The following is a 22992-nucleotide window of genomic DNA, read 5'->3' on the forward strand; positions in this document are numbered from 1 at the left end:
AAATCAAGACAAAAGAAATAATATATACTGTACATGTATGATGGTATATAGCATCAGGTTTTCACTTGTGAGGATGGATAGCAAAGCAAGCCACAGGTTTGTTTGTTTGTTTTTAATTGTACGTTTTATTACACAGGAAACTGTGCATGAGAAGAGAGCTGAGACATTTACATCTGTTTGTTGATATGCATACTTTAGATTCTGATGATATTTTATGCAAAAGGGTGGTTTGGTTGTGGAGAGTCAGACATTTAGACATCTAACAAAGACAATTCCAAGATAAAGGACCAGCCAAGAATGTGACAGGGCAAAATAAAACTGGTAGATGAAATATGTGTCTCAGCTACATGAACGATTAATTTCATATGGGCAGCAGATGTGGTCATATTTAATTCCCTGTTGGTCCTGTGCAAGATTTATCATATTATAGCTCCTGTTTGATGGGGTGCACAAATACATACAAGCAAAGCTGGTAAGCTCAATAACTTTCACCTAGGTCTCTCTCCATACGCTCTTAGTCTGTGATTTTCTCTCTCTCTCTCACACACACACGTGCACACGCATACACACACATACAGAAAAATGAATCAAGGTTGTTAATAAATTAAGGAGATTGTAAAAACATACTCTAAGCCCTGGCTGAGGCTCAAATCAACAGCACCGAGTGCCTAAATGTCAGATTTATGAAATAATTAGAGTCTCATGAGAGTAGTTAAATGCCCGGTCTCTGATGTCACAGCCAGCATCCCTCCAAGTCAAGGCCAACTAGACGAGGAGCTACTGGCCAGCATTACTGCAACCTCCTCCGCCACATGCTATCCAGACTCTGCCTTCCACCTCCAAAACCACTGGCAGCATAGAGGAATTAATTCCCATATCCTATCACTGGGCTTTCTTCCCCTCTCCCCCTTTACTGCCTCCCACTTGGTGCTTCAGTGAGTTTTCCTGTCTGTTTGTTTGTCTGTTTTGCTCTGTCTCCATGTTGGCTTCCCTTTCTGATTCTCTGCCCTCCCTCTTCCACAAACACAAAATACATTTATTTTTCTCTGTCCCACACAAGCACACTTAAACACTCATATAAATGCACGCTTCCCCCAACACTGAATTGCTCTGATGATGCAGGCAGGGGCTTATTTATGGGCTGCTCGTAAACATGATTAATTCCTCTTTGGTACAATTTCCAGCGCAGGCCTTATGTCTGATTTAGCTGTCAGCATGAACAGAAACTGTTAATTAATTGTGGTGTGGAAAAGCGAAAGCTTCTTAAACTCAGTAATTAAGAGTAGCACTAGGGACGACTGGCTAATGTACAAACTACATAAATCTTCCTCCTCAAAATTGCGACTGTTAATCACATTCTGATCACAGGAGAACAAAGAAAATGGATTTTGGACCAAATGCAAAAAGCTGGAAGTCACATTACAGATTTGTTGTTGTCCATTTTTTAATACCAGATAAGGGACCATTACAACAATACAGCTCATCAAATGCAACCGTGTTTTTCAAGTAACAATGGAACAAAATCACACGAGCACAATGATATCCATCACCTTTTTTTTTAATTTTTCTTATCTAGCCCAAAGTTTTTAAAGTGGCAAGGACATGTCCTGAAAGCTTTTGTGGAGGGACATTAAACACTACAATTGAAATTGTGAAATGATTTTTGTAGGAACATCAGGAAATGCTGTTATACCACCTCATTTTCAGTTTGACTCAACGTCTCATGTTGTGTTTCCCCATACTTTTCATTTGATCATCATCACCAGAGTTTTCACTCCTCAGTGGAGGTTGTTGGCTGCCATTTAAAAGACTGTGTGAAGTTGGTTAAGGGTGTGTGTGTGGGTTTATTTGTCTGTGTTTGTGCCATGTCTCTCGTCATGTATTGTGCAAATGGATTTAGTGGATTAGCTGTAACACGATTTTCCCAGTCAATCCAGGACATGAAAACAGACTGTTAGTCTGTTATAATTATATAACTATGAAGTTCCTTGATTCTGCTGCAAGGTGTCTTTTCAAACTGGTGCCTTGATGAAGCCCCCAGGTTCAAATCCCTTTTTCTTTTTGGCACAACTAGAAAACAGTCGTTCAACTCAATTCAATTCAATTCAATTTTATTCATTTAGCGCCAAATCACAACAAAAGTCGCCTCAAGGCGCTTCATAGATACAGAGAAAACCCAACAATCATATGACCCCCTATGAACAAGCACTTTGGCGACAGTGGGAAGGAAAAACTCCCTTTTAACAGGAAGAAACCTCCAAGAGAACCAGGCTCAGGGAGGGGCGGGGCCATCTGCTGTGATTGGTTGGGGTGAGAGAAGGAAGACAGGATAAAGACATGCTGTGGAAGAGAGACAGAGATTAATAACAGATATGATTCGATGCAGAGAGGTCTGTTAACACACAGTGAGTAAGAAAGGTGACTGGAAAGGAAAAACTCAATGCATCATGGGAATCCCCGGCAGCCTACGTCTATTGCAGCATAACTAAGGGAGGATTCAGGGTCACCTGGTCCAGCCCTAACTATATGCTTTAGCAAAAAGGAAAGTTTGAAGCCTAATCTTGAAAGTAGAGATAGTGTCTGTCTCCTGAATCCAAACTGGAAGCTGGTTCCACAGAAGAGGGGCCTGAAAACTGAAGGCTCTGCCTCCCATTCTACTTTTAAATACTCTAGGAACAACAAGTAGGCCTGCAGTGTGAGAACGAAGTGCTCTAATAGGGTGATATGGTACTACAAGGTCATTAAGATAAGATGGGGCCTGATTATTTAAGACCTTGTATGTGAGGAGCAGGATTTTGAATTCTGGGTTTAACAGGAAGCCAAAACAGGAGAAATCTGCTCTCTTTCTAGTCCCTGTCAGGACTCTTGCTGCAGCATTTTGGATTAACTGAAGACCTTTCAGTGAGTTTTTTGGACTTCCTGATAATAATGAATTACAGTCGTCCAGCCTGGAAGTAATAAATGCATGAACTAGTTTTTCAGCGTCACTCTGAGACAGGATATTTCTAACTTTAGAGATGTTGCGCAAATGGAAGAAAGCAGTCTTACATATTTGTTTAATATGTGCGTTGAAGGACATGTCCTGGTCAAAAATGACTCCAAGGTTCCTCACAGTGTTACTGGAGGCCAAGGTAATGCCATCCAGAGTAAGAATCTGCTTAGATACCATATTTCTAAGATTTCCAGGGCCGAGTACAATAACCTCAGTTTGATCTGAATTAAGAAGCAGAAAGTTAGCGGCCATCCAGGTCTTTATGTCTTTAAGACATTCCTACAGTTTAACTAATTGGTGTGTGTTATCTGGCTTCATGGACAGATAGAGCTGGGTGTCATCAGCATAGCAGTGAAAATGTATGCTATGTCTTCTAGTGATGCTGCCTAAGGGAAGCATAATAATAATAATAATAATACATTTTATTTGAGGGCGCCTTTCAGAAACCCAAGGTCGACTTACAAAAAACACAATTAATAAAAGGAACAGTAGTCATAAAATACATAAAATAAGTTAAAATTATAAAACAGAGCATGACAACAGATAAAGCAAATAAGCCAGTTTAAACAGATGTGTTTTGAGCTGTGTCTTAAATATGGAGAGGGAGTCAATATTTCTTAGTGCAGGAGGAAAAGAGTTCCAGAGCTGGGGAGCAGAGCAACTGAAAGCTCTGTTCCCCATAGTAATAATAATCCATTTACATGCACAAATTGGAGTCTATTGGATAGATATGATACAAACCACTGCAGTGCAGTACCTGTAATACCTACAGCATGTTCTAATCGCTCTAATAGGATATTATGGTCGACAGTAGGGATGGGTATCGTTTAGGTTTTATCCGATACCGGTGCCAAATCGGTACTTTTGAAACGGTGCCGGTGCTCAAACGGTGCTCAAACCGGTGCTTAAAGAATGGATAACACAAAATTGGTCCAAAAACCTCTCATGTTCAGCTGGTTTTTGTAAAAAGATAACAATGTTAGCCTTTTCTGCAGCTATAGGGCATATATGGTATCACTCTTGGCTGGAAGCAGTGCTTAAACAATGGAAAAAACACAAACTTTGTCCAAAAACCTCTCATGTTTAGCTGTTTCCCTCTTTTTCTTTGGTCATTTTAGCCTTTTTGGCCAGGGTGAAGGGAGTATCTGCCATCAAACAAGAAGACAGCCGCATGTAGCTATGATGATGTTTGCTAGTTCACCTTACATGCATTAATGTAATAACGTGGTTAGCCTACTCAACGTACAGTGGGGCAAAAAAGTATTTAGTCAGCCACCGATTGTGCAAGTTCCCCCACCTAAAATGATGACAGAGGTCAGTAATTTGCACCAGAGGTACACTTCAACTGTGAGAGACAGAATGTGAAAAAAAAATCCATGAATCCACATGGTAGGATTTGTAAAGAATTTATTTGTAAATTAGGGTGGAAAATAAGTATTTGGTCACCTCAAACAAGGAAAATCTCTGGCTCTCACAGACCTGTAACGTCTTCTGTAAGAAGCTTTTCTGTCCCCCACTCGTTACCTGTATGAATGGCACCTGTTTGAACTCATCATCTGTATAAAAGACACCTGTCCACAGCCTCAAACAGTCAGACTCCAAACTCCGCCATGGCCAAGACCAAAGAGCTTTTGAAGGACACCAGGAAAAGTATTGTAGACCTGCACCAGACTGGGAAGAGTGAATCTACAATAGGCAAGCAGCTTGGTGTGAAAAAATCAACTGTGGGAGCAATCATCAGAAAATGGAAGACATACAAGACCACTGATAATCTCCCTCGATCTGGGGCTCCACGCAAGATCTCATCCCGTGGGGTCAAAATGATCATGAGAACGGTGAGCAAAGATCCCAGAACCACACGGGGGGACCTGGTGAATGACCTGCAGAGAGCTGGGACCAAAGTAACAAAGGTCACCATCAGTAACACACTACAACGGCAGGGAATCAAATCCCGCAGTGCCAGACGTGTGTTCCGCTGCTGAAGCCAGTGCATGTCCAGGCCCGTCTGAAGTTTGCCAGAGAGCACATGGATGATACAGCAGAGGATTGGGAGAATGTCATGTGGTCAGATGAAACCAAAGTAGAACTTTTTGGTATAAACTCAACTCGTCGTGTTTGGAGGAAGAAGAATACTGAGTTGCATCCCAAGAACACCATACCTACTGTGAAGCATGGGGGTGGAAACATCATGCTATGGGGCTGTTTTTCAGCCAAGGGGACAGGACAACTGATCCGTGTTAAGGACAGAATGAATGGGGCCATGTATCGTGAGATTTTGAGCCAAAACCTCCTTCCATCAGTGAGAACTTTGAAGATGAAACGAGGCTGGGTCTTCCAACATGACAATGATCCAAAACACACCGCCCGGGCAACAAAGGAGTGGCTCCGTAAGAAGCATTTGAAAGTCCTGGAGTGGCCTAGCCAGTCTCCAGACCTCAACCCCATAGAAAATCTGTGGCGGGAGTTGAAAGTCCGTGTTGCTCGGCGACAGCCCCAAAACATCACTGCTCTCGAGAAGATCTGCATGGAGGAATGGGCCAAAATACCAGCTACTGTGTGTGCAAACCTGGTAAAGACCTATAGTAAACGTTTGACCTCTGTTATTACCAACAAAGGTTATGTTACAAAGTATTGAGTTGTATTTTTGTTATTGACCAAATACTTATTTTCCACCCTGATTTACGAATAAATTCTTTACAAATCCTACCATGTGGATTCATGGATTTTTTTTTCACATTCTGTCTCTCACAGTTGAAGTGTACCTCTAGTGCAAATTACTGACCTCTGTCATCATTTTAGGTGGGGGAACTTGCACAATCGGTGGCTGACTAAATACTTTTTTGCCCCACTGTAAATTACACACGAACAACATTAAGCTACTCACGCAGAGAAGAACGGCTGCTGCTGCCATCATCATCCTTATCATTTCTGCTACACTGGCAGGGCTAGGGGCCAGGACTCTCCTCTTCGTGTTTTTGGGGGATGTTGCTCCGGGTCTGATAACTGGCAACCCACCCGCAGTAGATGCGCTCGGTGTGAGGTCTCGCAGCAAGCTATCAAATACAGCGCATTGCGTCGCCAGGTGTTTCATCGGATTCGAGGTGTTACCTCCTTTGACAGTATCACAGTATCAGCTTAAAGCACTTGTTGCTGCTGAGTTTGCATATTTTGCTGTGAAGTACAGCCAGACTTTTGACCGCTTCGCCTTGGGCATTTTTAATCTGTAGCTCTGCTCTAAAAGAACGTACATACCTGGACCCGCCTACTATCCTCGGAAACGTAAAATTATTGGCTAGAAGTGTATCACAGCTCCGGAAAAAAAAGCACCGAAATGAAGCACCGAAGTGTGCGCTGCTTTTCGGTCTGGTTACTACTGTTTATGTCAGAACCGGTGCCATCATGGCACCGGACACCGGTACCCATCCCTAGTCGACAATATCGAACGCTGCACTGAGGTCTAGCAGGACAAGCACAGAGATGAGTCCACTGTCAGAGGCCATAAGAAGATCATTTGTAACCTTCACTAAAGCTTTTTCTGTGCTGTGATGAGCTCTGAAACCTGACTGAAACTCTTCAAATAAGCCATTCCTCTGCAGATGATCTGTTAGCTGTTTGACAACTACTCTTTCAAGGATGTTTGATATGAAAGGAAGGTTGGAGATTGGCCTATAATTAGCTAAGACTGCTGGGTCTAGAGATGCTTTTTGAGTAAAGGTTTAATACAGCCAGCTTGAAGGCCTGTGGTACATAGCTGATTATTAGAGATAGGTTGATCATATTTAAGATCAAAGAATAAATTAATGGCAGGACTTCTTTGAGCAGTTTTGTAGGAATGGGGTCTAAAAGACACGTTGATGGTTTGGAGGAAGAAATTATTGAAGTTAACTCAGAAAGATCAATTGGAGAAAAAGAGTCTAACTTAACATCAATGGTACTAAGAGTAGCTGTAGATAATATTACATCTGTGGGATCATTATTGGTAATTTTTTCTCTAATGATTAAAATGTTATTTGTGAAGAAGTTCATGAAGTCATTACTAGTTAACGTTAAAGGGATGGTTGGCTCAAAAGAGCTCTGACTTTTTGTCAGCCTGGCTACAGTGCTGAAGAGAAACCTGGGGTTGTTCTTATTTTCTTCAATCAGTGATAATAGTAAGATGTTCTGATTCAGGTCTGAGTCAGGTACTTCTGATTAGAGACCTTAGTTTTCACTGGAGCTACAGTATCCAGAGTCGTACGTAGTGAGGAGGTAAAATTATTAACAAGATGATCGACCTCTGTTGGAGTAGCGTTCAGGTAGCTGCTCTGCTCTGTGTTGGTACAGGGCATTGAAGATGATAACAGTGGGTGGATTATATTCTTAAACTTAGTTACAGCGCTTTCAGAAAGACATCTACTGTGATAAAGTCTACTCTCCACCGCTGTGTAATCAATTATTGTAAATGTAAATGTTATCAGGAAATGATCAGACAGGAGAGGGTTTTCAGGAAACACTGTTAAATGTTCAGGTTCGATGCCATATGTTAAAACAAGATCTAGAGTGTGATTAAAGTGGTGGGTGGGTTCTTTTACATTTTGAGAGAAGCCAATTGAGTCTAATAACAGATTAAATGCCGTGTTGAGGCTGTCATTCTTAGCATCTACATGGATGTTAAAATCACCCACAATAATTATTTTATCTGAGCTGAGAACTAAATCAGATAAAAAGTCTGAGAAATCAGAGAGAAACTCTGTGTAAGGCCCAGGTGGATGATAGATGATAACAAGTAAGAGTTTCTGAGTTTTACAGCTGGGGTGGACGAGGTCATTGTCTCCTCACTGAAGAATTACACGTTGGGAGAGACAGCACTGTCAGTGATGTTATGCTATAACCACGTGCATCATGCACCACTGCCAAAGGACACCTTCAGAATAACTAAGGCACCAATGACACAGACACACACACACACACACACACACCAAACACATAAAATTACAATGGACAGAATGTGATGGATAAGATGCAGCTAATACATTTTCCAACACTTTAAACACATGTTCTGTCTGTCAGACACATCAGAAATCCCTTTGGTGGTCTCACAGTTTTTAAGCACTGGCAGTATTTGGGAGGGTTGTAAATATTTGCGTTCATTCATGTTCTGTGTAAGTTAGCTTTTTCTCACTGAATTATCATTTGAACTTCCTCATGGATGCGCTGACAGATGTTTTGGAAGCGATCAAGCAGCTTGACCTTCCCTTACAGTGTTATTTCCATCCCTGTATTCAACACAAACTGATGCACACACAACAGTTGTTCACAGTCTGTGTCTGCACGGTTCGCATTACAGTCTCCCTCTGTTTTTCCTGCAGAGTGAATTGCTTGCATGAAATCGAACATTTCTCCTGCTGATTTACCATGAAATGGTGTGCTTGTGTGGGATTATGCTGCGTTAGCTTCAGTAAGTCTAATGGAGGCGTGACCGAAAGGGAGAAAGCGGGGGAGAGTCTGGTCCACTTACAGCTACTTCTGCTGCTCCAGTCTATTACACAGTCAGAGCACTGTGCAATTTGGACAAACTCTTTAGTGAAGACAGACATTTATGGAAACACAAATACACAGCATCCACACACAAGCATTGAATTACAAGTGCATGGTCCTTAACCGAGAGCAAGTGTGTACGATGTGGAAGCACAGGAAGGAAGAAGGACTTGAAAGCTAAATAAACATAGATCAGTGACAGTGGTGGAAGGAGAGCCGGCATCAAATGAAAGAAAAGAGTGAAAGAGTGTGAGAGGGATGTGTGGGAGAGAGATGAAGGATAGAACTATATAATCTAGAGATTTGTGGCCACAAGCACATAACCTGGTTTGGGAAAGAGAGCAAGGCTGGTGATTGAGGGTTTGAGAATTGATCCAAGATGAAGGTACACATGGAGGGATGGAGGGACAGATCTGAGGATGGAGGTGCAGTGGGAAGATAAAAAGAAGGTGACAGCAGAAGACTTAACCAGCCAGCCGTACTTCGGATAAGTTAGAAAAAGAAGAGGAGGTGAGGGGCAGTAAGTTTGCTCCTTCCTTTCTTCTTTCTACCTCTCCTGGTTAACTGTAAACATCTGGCCTTTTGTCCTGTTTTTCATCTTTTTAACATTATGCCTCCTGCCCTTTCCCACCCTTTCTTACTGTTTTCTTCTCACATTAAGTCATCTCTCCACCTTATTTTCCTCGACTTACCTTCATTCTTTACTGCATTAAACTCTAAAGTGTCCACCATTCTGCAAGTACAATTTGCCTGTTCACTAATGCAAATATGAACAAGTCAGTGTAGGACGCCTGTGTACATACACACAAAAACTGAAGTAGTAGTTTATTTCTCAAACAGGGGGAAAAAATCAAATAGACAAACCTGGCATGACAGTATTTGAATATCAGAAATGATTTGTGATGGTTGAGGGCTACACTTGAGCACGCAACCACAGAAACGTCTGCAAGGATTCTTTTCTTGAAATGAATTCGGTCACATGCACCAGCTCTTGCGAGCTGTACAGATACTTGACGTTTCTCAGTCTGGACACATTGTTTCGCCCAATACACAATTTATGTTCATGCAGCAGATTATTTGCTGCTCTCGTGTTTCAGCCGGCTCTCTGATGTGGACTTTGCAAGGAACAAATCACTCTTAGAGAATTATACTGTCTAAAGCTATTAGTCCAGCCAAAGCAGAGTGGAGAAGATAAGAGAGAGTAGTCGGGTCCTGGTTTGAGGCCGGCGAGGCATGTTTTAAACATACACGGCTGTTTCTGTCGGCTCTTTTCTCATGCTGTGGAGAAGACCCAGCTCATCTGGTTTGTATAGCATCACACATCGTAATGGAGCCGGATAAATCCAATGGAATTCAATGAGAGTTTTTCCCCTTGGAAAAAATGTGAATACAAAATGTGTTAGGATTAGAGGAGGCTGTGAAGTTTGAAGTGGACTGAGTTTGAGATGAGATATGGTTACAATGACTTCATCTAGTCTACATCTTAAGTAGGGTAAAACTTTTCATTTTATTTCTTTATAACAAATTAAGAAACCCGATGTTAAGTGGATGATTTCATTTATTTGATCAATCAATCAATTTTCATAATCAACTTATCCAATTCAGGGTCACAGGGATAGGTTGCCCTAAGACAGCCTATTCCATCTGCCACAACCATTCATGCTCACATTTAAACAAGACTAATTACAGAAGCAAGACATTTTTACATGAAAACAAGTCTTAGAAATGAGTTAATTACCAGACCTGTTCAGCTCTTTGGTTTTCTCTGATTGTACTAATAGTCCTGGGCAAAGATTAGGCACTATTAGCATGACCCTACATTCATGAAGATCCAATATCCTGAGTTGGAAAGTTGTTCATCTGACTTCTAGGTCACTATATGGTTGGAGCTAACCAATCAAAAGTACTTATTGTCATCTAAATAACTCTGATGCCAACCTGACTTCCAGTGTTGTTTTTCCCATTTCAGTTTGTGTTCATATGAAATTTACCAGTCAGATAAGACATTATTATATTACACCCAAATCTGATGGTTGTTGCTTCTTTTAATCCGCTTCAGATATAGTTCATTTCCAACATTAGGGAAATTATGTGACTTATGAAATTAGAAATTTCACTTGTTGCCTAATAAAGTTGTATTTAAAACCTTTTTTAAGGCCTTTTGTGGGCTTCATTAAAGGAACAGCTGTCAACACCTGTTTCTCCAGCACCTCATAAACATACAGAAGGCGTTTTTCTCCAGATCTGAATGAAGATCATTTATGGACCCTAACAGTTACAGAACAGCCCTCATGTTAGCAGGTTATGTAAGTTGCAATAAATATAACATCATTTTGAACACTTTCAATACACAAAAATATCAATTTTAATTTGTTATTTTATTTACATAAAAACAGCATGAACGGACTTTCAGCCACTTTGGTCCTAAGTGCTTGTGAAGCACTACCATTTAACCACCTTATAAAATTGTTTCACAAACAGGTGTTAACATTCAGTAGAGACAGAACAGTGTGTTGTTTTTCTGACTCCCTGTAAATGGGTGTCTGCCAAGGCTTGAAAACCTACTATAATACACAAAAAAACTCTGTTAACACAGGTACATCTTAGGTCTGCGAATGTTCTGATCCATATCAGATGTTATGACGTCATCGGGTTGCCTTGCGACTACCTGTTAACAGGCTAAAATGGCTCATGTGTAACTTTTGAGCATCAACAAAAAAACATAGTGACATTTTTATTTCACAAAAATAGCATGTGATTTCTATCCACAGAACCTGAATTATGTATGACATATTACGGCATCATCGTGTTGCCTAGTAAGTGCCTACCGCCAGGCTAAAAACATTCATTTGGAGCGTTGTGCACCTGTGACACCTTAGACCGCCAATGTTTCATTTTTTGTTTTACAACAATAACATCTAATTTAAATCCACAGTATGCACGACACATTATAACAAGATTATTATGTTAATTAACAACTACGTAACAAGTTTTCATAGCGGTGAGCACTAAAAATACTGGAGTGGCTCACCAAAAACAGGATTTCCAGTTTTATTATGCTGTTGTCAAATATGGGTTCCTTAAAAAAAAAAACACAAGGCAAAAAAGAGGGAACGAAAAGAAATATATGTGCAGTTAATTTCCTGCTATTAAACTTGATATGACTGATAAAGATGCGTATGAAAACCAAGTAAGATTTTTGAAATTGTAGGGTGTCTACCTCTTTCTCTTTCACATTTCTTAATATTATTACCAACATAAGGCGGTCTTGCCAGGTGGGGCAGCTGGGGGGGGCAAACAAATTTTGAATGGGTGGCCAGTGTCCTCAACAGACTAAATTCACAGATCAAACAAAATGGTAGCATAGACATGTACTATACAAATGAGAGCAGTGAGAGTGAATCATTTCAGAGTTGGAGCTGCAAAACAAAACTTGAACTAAAGGTTGGTAAGATGCTATAAAGCTGAAACTGAGCCTCTTATTCATCTGATCTGTTGTTAACATGTTGCATTATGCAATAATGCAGCTTTAAATTTATAAGCATATTTGAACATGTATTAATTTCTGACAGAAATCAGATGGGTGCAGTTTTCCCCCTTCTCCACCTGTCTTTAATTATTCCTGTAATCTTGTTGTGTGCTGTGCTCATATTTTTGCACGCAAACGTCTTCCTGTTCAACAGCACCTTGATGTTGATAGAAAACAAAAATCAACACAATTTCACTCTGTAATTTTCCAACAGTCTTTACAACCCCGCATTACTTACCAGTGGGCATTCACAGTGAGGGAACCAGCTGTCTGCTTTTTCAGTTAGGATCAAGTGATACTTTATTATTTTCTCTGTGTTCTGGGGAGGCAGGAAAGCTGGGATGACTGGCGCAGCTGCAGTGCTGCCAAGTCAAACAGCAGGGTTTATTTGTGGACAAGTGTAGAGGCGACACCCACCCCCCCATTCGCTGGAGACGCTTATTAAGAGTAGAGACAGGAGCCGCTGGAGACTGTAGGGGTGTATATAGAATAAGTGTGTATGTGGGTGCCTATAGGAAAAGATAAACAAGAGAAGAAGAGCAAGAGAAGGAAGGACAACAATTGAGCTAGTCTTTGGAGGAAGGAGAAGAAAAAGTCGAGTTGTTAGTGGATGTCAAAGACTATTTTCTTTTTTTTACCTTACCAAACTTAAAAGAGAGATGTCTCTCATGATTAAATGCCCACCCTCTGCCTCAGAAAGGAAATCAGATGGGATGGAATGAAGAAGGAGGGGAAAGCTGGGAAGCAGCAGGCCTCTGCCACTTGGATTGTCCCTCTGGTAATCCCTGGATTTCCTGGGTTGAGACAGGAGGTAGAACAGGCACGGTGAGAGACTTAGTGAGACAGAAGGAGAATGAGAGCAAAAGGAAGTGGGACTAGAAGCAGAGACAAAGGAGAGGCAATATTCCTAACACTGGTGCTGTGTTGTGATTTCTGCAATGTGTGGTTTTGTATACAGGTATTGCTCAAAGAGTGGTGTGTGTAATCATTAGCATCTGTGCTTATGGGTGGTTGTATATTTTTTTGGAGTGTTCATGCATGTGTTTCTGTTGTGGGTATTAACTGCAATAAAGATTTGGAAGAAAGCCGTGATCTGGATTGCTGTAGCTCATGCCAGATGTCACGAGTTGAAAGTGCTGCTTACCTTCAAGTACGCAAAAGATACATTCAACAAAAAAAGGGCGCCAAAGGGTATTAAAACTATTTTGGCAATGCTCTGACATTGGAGATTACATATAAGAGTTTTATGCTTGAATGTTGCCTTTACAGCCCCTGACAGGTTACATGATTCTCTAGGAATGAAACAGAGGGGATCAGGTCTTGAGGGCCTCCTTGATAAAACTGTGCGAAACAACAGTGAAGCTAACACACAAGAACATCCGCACAACTTTGATGTGGTCTTGTGTTGTGTATGTTTCCACACTAATGTATTCAAGGTGCTTTTGGATTTTGGATGGGGGGTAAAATTTTAAACAACTGGAGGCTTTTGAAATAGCTCCGCCACTACTGCATGCACATGCAAACATACAGTGCAGTTTAAAAGAAAAGGGTTGTTTTTTTTTTATCTTTTTGGGAGCTTCTCTTTGGGGAACAGGGAAGAGACAGTGCACTTATCCTTGTAGGGATGTTATTTCAACTTGCTTACTTTTATCGTTCAGTCACCCTAGGGTGCTGTGAACCCAAATCTCCTTTTGTATTCAGTAGCTGAAACCCACAGGAGGAAGCCAGCTTGGCCCAGAGAAACCCAGCAGTGTTGTCCTGGGTCAGAGGTCTAGCTCTTCTCTTTCAGGTAATGAAACACAAGCAGCTCTCAGGGAGAAGAGATTGGTTGAGGGGAACACACCACTCTGAACTGTTTTCTTTATAAGGAACTGTTTAAACAGGCAGTAATAAAAGCAGTGTGAAATAACTGAATTTCCATTCTCTTCTGATGGCTTGAGTTTATACCAAAGGTACAACAAAGCTCTTAGTTATTTACTAATAAAATAAATCAATTACAAGGGAACTCCTTGGACAGATCTGATGGGCTAAATTAGGGCTGTTTGATATAACGATATATATCGGATGACGATATAAAAACGTCTATGTTTCATTTTATGCTATCGTTTGTTTCATGGTGTCGCAAAATAAACTGTTTACTGCAATATTTTTTCATCGTTTTGATGGTCACTGTAGTGGCTATATTAATTTAAAGTTAAAGTTCTCTCTTTCTCTTATATTTTATATAACCACACTACAGACGGACAAGCGCCTGTTTTTATGCGTTGTGGTTAGCAACAACGAAGATAACACCATTGCGTGCCCGCTTGTTTATGTTCCACTTAAACCTTTCACAATAAAGCTCAAGACCCTGTTGAGACTTTTCAAAATAAACTGAATCACGTGAAAGATGCAGAGTATTTACAGATGAGAATTAAAAAAGAGCCGCCAGGTGCTCAAAAATAAACCTTAGACTCAAACGTTAGAACAGGCTTTTCCCCGCAGCACGCCATGTAATAAATACTCACAAAGAAAACAGCGGCCGTTACAACTTATGTCTAAAAATGTATCGTTTCATGCATCGGTTAAAACCCTCGACTCCAGCTACATGACGCGCAGCTGGAAACACTTCACGCAAGTCGAGCTGCCCGAGATTCACAGAATTTACAGAAAATGTTACATTTTTGTGATTTATATGGTTATCGGACGATAGATGTCTTATATCGGGATATGAGATTTTGGTCATATCGCACAGCCCTAGGCTAAATGTGACTTGCATCTGTATTAGCCTATTACCCTTCTGATAGTCCAATTTCAAGAGCCGGGAAGTCGTTCATTCAACTTCTAGATCACTTTACACTTGCACAACACAGAAGAGCCACCTCCACAGGACAAGACTCAGCAGTCCATCTGCATCTTAAGGATAAAGGACACTCTTTCGAGGATGCCAATGTTCACATTTTGGACAGAGAGGACAGATGGTTTGAAAGAGGAGTGAAAGAAGCATCTATGTCCACTGTGAGCGACCATCTTTGAACAGAGGCGGGGGTTTACGACACCAACTCTCTGCCATCTATAATCCAGTTTTGAGATCCCTTCCCAGACGCCTTAACGCCCACTCACATCCTGGGCCATCTGACCTCAGGAATTCGCATGATAAGGTGGGGCCAGGTTTCACAATGAACACACCCGAAACTCTGGCTGATTGGGACCCACGCCCAGTTTCCCACTTTGGCTCAGGCGATTAGAGGATCATCAGGGGGTCCTTTTGTCCCTCTGTGGGGGGAAACTCCCACTAGGTTTATATCTGGGACTCTCCACCATTTGACCTTAGAACTGAAGAAGCTTCTCGGATGAGAGGTGAAACGTCTTCAAGCAACTTAAAGAAGTCCAGACACTTTTCTTTGCAAGCTCCTTTGACTACGATGACCTGGACGACTGAGAACCTTCACAGACATCACTTTACACTGATATCGCGAGCTAATCGCAATCCTCTTGCTATCAGCCACAATATCTAATTTGATTGGTCATATTTTTGATACGATGCCAACAACCAAGCAACTCTTGTGGCAGAATTTTCTGGCTTCTGGGGCTGTTTTTTTTCCCAACTTCAGCTGGTTTTCATGGAAACTCATTTTTCATATTATACTGACATCACATCAATGCACAGAAATGTAGACAAACCTCAGACCAAACTGCAGGTGGTCAAGTTGCATTGTGGGCAACATAGACATTTGATTTTGACAAGGAAGAATGTGTGACATAATAACCATTGCAGTATGCTGCCAGTTTGCTATTTTTCTATTTTAATTACCACACAAAACCAATAGACCAGCAACAACATGTGTTTTTAGTCATTTTATTTATGTAATCTTTAACTCTTGTTAGCTGCTGGTTTCACTCACAAAGATAATGTCGCAGGATAATATTAAATCACATCATTTAACTACAAGAAACTACAAAAACTGCCTAATTAAAATAAGCAGTCATGTGCAGGAAACTAAGACTAAATAGGAAAAAAGGAAATGACTTTCTGCTATTTCCCTTGCTCTTTGCCTTTCTTCTTGGAATTGGTATGTTTTCAGTGCCATTTGCCTGTCTTACTATTTGTCAACAAGATTAAAGAAAACCAACAAGCAAGACTTCATAAAATTGAGTGGAGAGGTAAAGGAGAGGAACCGTTGAAATTCTGATGTGGGTCCAGAATAAGGAGTGAATCAACATATTAAGAAATGGGGCAGTTTTTGCACAGAATTACTTCACATAATTTCCTTGGGGATTATTAAAGTATTCTGATCATCTATCAGAGGAAAAATGACAACTCATTACATTTTGGTGGTGATCTGGTAAACTGTAGGGTATATACTGTTTAGATGTTTTTACCTGCTCAGAGAGTTGTTTTCCTTGTTCACGAGGCCAAAAACATAACTATACATAGATATCCAATCAGAGACAAACATAAGAGAAAAAGGGGAAACACTGTGAAGGAACACACTATCTCAGCTCTCTGTCCTGGTGCTGGCAAGCCTTTGCTAAGCTTTAATACACCTGACTGCTGCCTGGTTACAGCCAACACCCATGCCAGGCCTTACCCATACATTTCATGCTCACTTTCCCAAACTCTCCACTACACAACTGGAGAAGAATCACCTCCATATGTGCAACACATGCTCATCACAGAGAACAAGGCTTTGTTCGTCTTTCACACTTTCAGCTCTATTTGGCCTTTGTACTCAGACCTCTTTCTTTTCGCCCTTTGTTCGTTGTCTCGCTCTGAGTTTGCAGGAACATGGAACAATGTGTCATTGCTTTACTGAGACAAAATGCAAGGAGTTGAGGAGATTGGACAAGAAGGTGGAGAAAATATGGAAGCAGACAGAATGAATATGTGACCATGTTTCCTTTTTTAGCTTTATAAAACGACTGCTCTGTGTGTCTTTTGTTTTTAGTGACTCCTGTGTACTTACTTCTAAAGTAAATCATATTTTGCTTCTTTGCCAGATTTCAGAGTTTGGCCTCCACACTCTGACACTTCCTTCTGCAGTTCTTTAGCTATAAGCACTACTCACATTCTTCAACATTCTCAGTTCCAGTACCTTGTCATCGGCACCTACTCATTATATGCTTCAGACCCATAAAACCCTCAGACAAGCTAACACTACTGCTAGCTAACAGCCAGGATTTAATGCACTTCAAGGTCAATTGTTGTAATGTACACACAAGTTGATAAACGACATTTTCTTAAACTTAAAAAGATCTCTGGGATTTTTTTAATGCTCATTATCCTTCCCAACCCCTGCTCTCTGTTTTCCCTCCAAAGCTTGCTAATGAATTTTTGGAGTGCTGAACTCAGATTGCAGGTTCCAAGACTATCCATGTGCACTTCTCCTTCCAGCTTTGTTCTTATAAAGCTTTTATTTAATTACAATTGGAGTTTCGCACGCATGTATTAGAAGAGATTAGGAAAAAAAGAGAACTTAGACCTGCAGTAGTAAACTATGTGGTGAAAACGGTCAGTATTTGTTATTTTGAAAAGGTCTGGCTATAAAAAAGTTGGTCTGTCAGAGTGAGTCGATCACTTCAGTGTGAGAACAACCACTCTGTTAGTCAACGTGTGCATGCGCGCGCGCGCGCGCACACACACACACACACACACACACACACACACACACACACACACACACACACACACACACACAGGGAATGTTTGCGTTTTTCCTCTCACTGCCTCTTTCTCCGTCTTTGCGTCCCCTGTGGTGACTGACGTGCTCTTTCATTCAGTCCAGCACATAACTTGAGCACCATGGTTACAGCTGCAGAGATGTTCCTTTCCCTTCCCAGGGGACAATATTGAAATAACATCTCCCCTACCAACACAACCAACCATGGTCTTGACATCTCGCCAGTTGTGTCCAGATCTGTCTGGTCCAATGTAAAGAAAAGTATTGAAGTTGGCTGCATAGCAAAAATCCTTGCAGGTGTGCAAGGTTTACCAGCTTCTGACCCTGAGTCTGGCCAGGACCTACTGGCCAAAAGCCCTGTGGGTCAAGGACCTGGAGCCGTGGCAACTTACCGGCACAAAATCAGCTTCAACAGCAGCAAAATTAGCTTGTCTGGCGATGGACCAGATAGCATTTGCTCCTCTGGGTCTGGCATCACACCTCAACATTACCTGGAGTTTAGAACAATGAACTTCATTTCTGATGCAAACAAAAATTGAGTCATACAGAGTCATTACTACAGCAGCAGTGGGGCTCCTGGATTTGAGAAGTCTTGTGTTAAAATATAAGCTAAAGAAAGCCTCGAAGTCATATGTTTACAGAACTGAAATGGTCACAGGTTTGATCAAGGCACTCTTATGTGCCTCTGGCAGGGTGACAGCACGGTGTTGGATACAGCTGAAGAATATGCTGGATGAAACATGTCAAAACAAATATATAAGATCTGACTCCTGCTATACAACAGGAAGAAAGGCACAGAGATCAGGCCCTGGCAGAGAGATAAGAGGAGGATGCAGTAGACAAAAAACAGGATGATGACAGAGTTATGTGTGCCGTTAGCTCATCAGTTGTCTCCTTGCATTATGAAACAAAAGTGGATTAAAGTGAAAAGGAGCCCACAAGACTTGTTAGCAAACACAATAACCTCAGAGAGAAGGAGAGAGAGTCACAAGGTTGAGCTTAGAGCTTGGTTGTGATTATCCCAACGTAAAGGTTACATGGAGTTTAAACATGCAATGTGCCCAATATGGGCATATATGATTGCGAAAACACTGCTTAATTGCAGGAATTACGACTTAAAATTTTTTGACATGGGGCTCAATCAGTTGTGCAGCTGTATCGGTCTTAAGCTGCTCTACAAATCATCTGGGGCTGGATGCTGACGTTCTCCCTGCAGTATTTTCCAAAGCACTAGTCAGGTTTCTTGGCAATTAGGATCACAGGCATGGATCAGTCTGGTTTAGTTTGAAGATATGTTCATGTTGTAATCACATCAGCTGAAACCTCTGTCTTATTGGGTGCAATGTAGAACTATGTGAATTGCAATACAATACAGGAAGAAAAAAACGTTTTCTTTCAAATGCACCTCTGGTTCCTGTAAGAGAGCTTAGCACTGACTGACAGGTCGGTCTTGATTGCCAGGCCAGTCAGAAGTGGCGTGAGATTGTAGAGGGTGGGAGCAGGGAGATTAACCCCTGGTGTCTAGGACAGCTGTGGAGGTTTTGGGCTGGCTAGCGGCTGCACGCTATAAATTCTCTCTAAAGAGGGTTTACTTTCGATTTTAATGGGTGCTATAAATTTTCTGCAACCTGGTCCTGGTGAAAGAGAAAGGAGGCTTATTTTTAAAGGGCCTCTTTCTCTTTCAATCTCTTCAGCTCTACCTTTCTTCCCTGTTCTTTCTTTCCTTCAGGAAAAAGTCAATGGCTCCTTGCCATGCATTTTGTGGTCTGCTTTTACCTGTAGTCAGCTTGTATGAAAAGCGTATGAAAATTTCCTGAAAGAAATGAAAACCCTGCAAAAGAATAAGTATTCTGCAGCAGACACTGAGTATAATAGCTTCATTGTATATTAAGGTCAATATATTTTTTAAAGAGGAACACTGGCTACGCCTGCACAATTTCTACACCTTTGTGGCAAATTCCTCTTGGGTGCACAGCAGAGGAAACTGAGTTTGTGGATGCAGAAAGTAACAGCGCCCTTCGTATGTTTCCATGTCTCTACCTGTAGGTGCTGTTTGCCTTGAACCAGACGCTGCTGCAGCACGAGGGTGTTCGAGCGGGCAGCCTCCAAGGTTCCTACACCACAGAGGACCTCATTACACACTACAACTGTGGTGACCTCAGCGCTATCATCTTAAACCATGACACCTCACAGGTTGATTAATTTAAGGACTGCTCACCCCATTGTAAAAAATATCATCACTTGTGGTTCACTTTTTAGGACTGATTTCAATAGCTTTGTGTCAAAATTCTTCAAAACCAGTTAAAACAAGTTTTTTGTGGCAAAAAGAAACAACATAAAGACTCTAAAATAAATTGCCTGCCTAATATAATACAAAGGATCTAATACCGTTAATCCACTTTGTCAAACCTTACAAAGTTTTACAACATTTCTCACATATTTCCAAATTCCAAAGTTTTGCATGGTCAGACAGCAACATACTGGTAAAGTTGGAATGTTTGGCTACAGTGAAAAAGTTGGATAATAAGTTACTTTCATGCTGGTATCACATTACCAATGTTAGGATTGTTACTGAAAAAAGTAAGATATTACACATTACAAGTTACTTTTCTACATTACATAATCACTTATTGGACAAAGTAACTAATTTGATTACTTTTGCATTACTAAGTAAAATGACCTAAAATGTACTGTCACATAATCCGTCGTTTTTTAATTTCTCTCAGCCAGTTTTAGGCAAACTAAGAGCTAGCTGTTTTGAAGATTCTGCACTGATCTCAACTCACTTGCATACTCAGTGCAGTACAGTTTACCAGATTAATCACACCTGTGCATGTAACATCATCCTCTGCACACTATATTTAAGCTGCAGACCTACACATTCATTCTTTTTCTACCGAGAGAACTGAAAAGAATGGGAACCTGCATTCGCTGCCAAACAATGATGAATGGTTCCAGGTTTGCTTCCAGGCATAAAAACATGTTAAACTATATGAATATGTGTTTTAGGTCATGTCACTGATTTTTTCTTTCTTTCTTTTTTAATAGTGACCTAAGGTATCATGCAAGTGAGACTTGCTTTGATACCCTGCTGTAAACTTTTAACCATCAAAGACAACTTTCTTAAATTCATTTGCAGAAACTACCAAAATATTTATTTATTAACTTTGCAATTTTTTAAAGCAGAAAAAAGGCGAACCTTTGAACTTCTAAGTTAGCTATGTTTTGCTGGAAAAGGGAATCGTCTACTTATCGTTCCTGATTCACTAAAAATCCTCACAGAAAATACTAGCTAGTGGTAGCAAAACATCTGTAACAGTGCTCAGAACTTGAATCTGTCAGATCCTCGATTTGAGTTGGCAAACTTCTCATACCCACTTCTGTGCCATTACACTATCGTCACCTCGAACTTTTGGGCTTACACGTCAATTCCACAAATCTGCACATTGCCATATTAATCCTTCTCAGCCTCAAGTTACTTGATAGTCTGACACTTTAATAGCTCTGGACTCCACTGTAAATACACCATCTAACCTCCTCCAACTTATTTCCTAACATAGCCTTTGCTCCTTTGGTGATGGTCTCTTAATCAGTCTTCATACCCAGCTGTCAAGAGGCCATTCGGCATTAAGTACACGCACACACACACACACGCACACATACCTACAAATACATGTGGTAGACACAACATGTAGTGGCTCTCAATCCATCTCTGCCTTTTAAATGCAGATTTGCTCAAACGCTCTCCTCATAAGTCAATTATGCTGTGTCAACCTTCCTCACTGATCCTTAAGTCCCATTAAACCCAAAAGACCATGTAACCTCAACTCACTGCTCGAGTTCCACATCATATCCACTAGAGACACACACTATATGAAAAAACTTACTGTACACACAAACTCACAATGCCTTTACAATTCAGCGCTGACAAATGACATGCGATTGCTTTTTTTTCTCCGTGTTTCTATGCCTGTCTCTCTCATTGTCTGCTTTTATACACCTTTTTCTTCCTGTGAGCCATGAAGGGCTGTTAGCCACTATTTCACCTGCAGTTTAACTCATACCAGTTTGCCCCTGCTCCTCATGTCATAATAACATGTATTAACATTCCCCAACATATGCTACAGCAATCAGATGCCTGACTTCAGAGCTCACTTCTGTAGCCTAATGATCTATTGCAGGTTTGTGTGTCTGTGTGAATGTGAGCTTCCAGAGCTGTAAAAGGACAGGTGTTTTTTGATAGATAGGACTTAATCCAGTGGCCCCCGCTCCGACACCCCTGATGCTCTTTCAGTTCAATCTTCTTCAAATAAGAAAGAGGCCGATGCCAGGCCAGAGACCACAAGTGAGTGGAACGGTGTAAGAGAGGTTAATGTGTTTCAGCATTCAACCGGTCCCAAATTCATCAGAAAAACAGAGTGCAAGTGAGACAGAAGAAAAACTGAAATGCAAAAGAAGTAAGATGAATGCATTCATTTAAGTAAACACATAAAAAAAAATGAAGAAAACAAAAGACATAGGCAAAAGTTACCTGGAGATGTAAACCATCAAAATGTAGACTGATGTGCCAAGATGAAAAATTATGTCTCAAAGGTTTAGTTTTCCACATCTGTTATGTTTCTGCATAATTTATATGGTAATATATGACTGAAAATGTTCTTAAATGCTGTATTACTCTGGGTTGTCCCTACAAGTTGTTATCACTTCAGTGCCACGATATCATCAGAGCTACAAAAAAAAGAAAGAAAGAGCAGAAGAGAAGAGAAAGGGGATTTCAAACAGCTGAATCCGAAGGGAAAGGAAAAAATAGAAGTAAACGGCTGGCAGGATATGTACGAGAACATGAGTGCAGAGCAGTACCAGTGGTGGGGAAGGGAGAAAATATCTTGCTGTCACTATGTGTTTCCTGTGGACGTTGGGATGGAGAGCAGCTAATGGCTTTTCATGTGATAACTTATCTGCGTTTACAATCGTGGCTATGGGGCAATCGTGGCTCAAGAGTTGGGAGTTCGTCTTGTAATCGGAAGGTTGCCGGTTCGAGCCCTGGCTTGGACAGTCTCGGTCGTTGTGTCCTTGGGCAAGACACTTCACCCGTTGCCTACTGGTGGTGGTCAGAGGGCCCGGTGGCGCCAGTGTCCGGCAGCCTCGCCTCTGTCAGTGCGCCCCAGGGTGGCTGTGGCTACAATGTAGCTTGCCATCACCAGTGTGTGAATGGGTGGATGACTGGATATGTAAAGCGCTTTGGGGTCCTTAGGGACTAGTAAGGCGCTATATAAATACAGGCCATTTACCAT

The 22992-nt window shown here is 41.1% G+C and overlaps 1 protein-coding gene across 2 annotated transcripts in view; it reads left to right on the plus strand.

The window, feature by feature from the left end:
* Window positions 1-22992, plus strand: part of trabd2b (TraB domain containing 2B) — a 72193-nt gene that overhangs the window by 25442 nt on the left and 23759 nt on the right. The window contains exon 3 of one of the 2 annotated variants that reach the window (XM_085347542.1): window positions 19745-19891. The exons of the other annotated variant lie outside the window; for it this stretch is intronic. Coding sequence (XP_085203668.1) covers window positions 19745-19891 — 147 coding nt within the window. The remainder of the gene's footprint in view (window positions 1-19744; window positions 19892-22992) is intronic. 2 annotated transcript variants of the gene reach the window in all.

Source organism: Diplotaxodon limnothrissa, linkage group LG23, assembly GCF_057381915.1.
Source record: "Diplotaxodon limnothrissa isolate DT_005_m linkage group LG23, D_limnothrissa_male_GT1.1, whole genome shotgun sequence".
Classification (NCBI taxonomy): Eukaryota; Metazoa; Chordata; class Actinopteri; order Cichliformes; family Cichlidae; genus Diplotaxodon; species Diplotaxodon limnothrissa.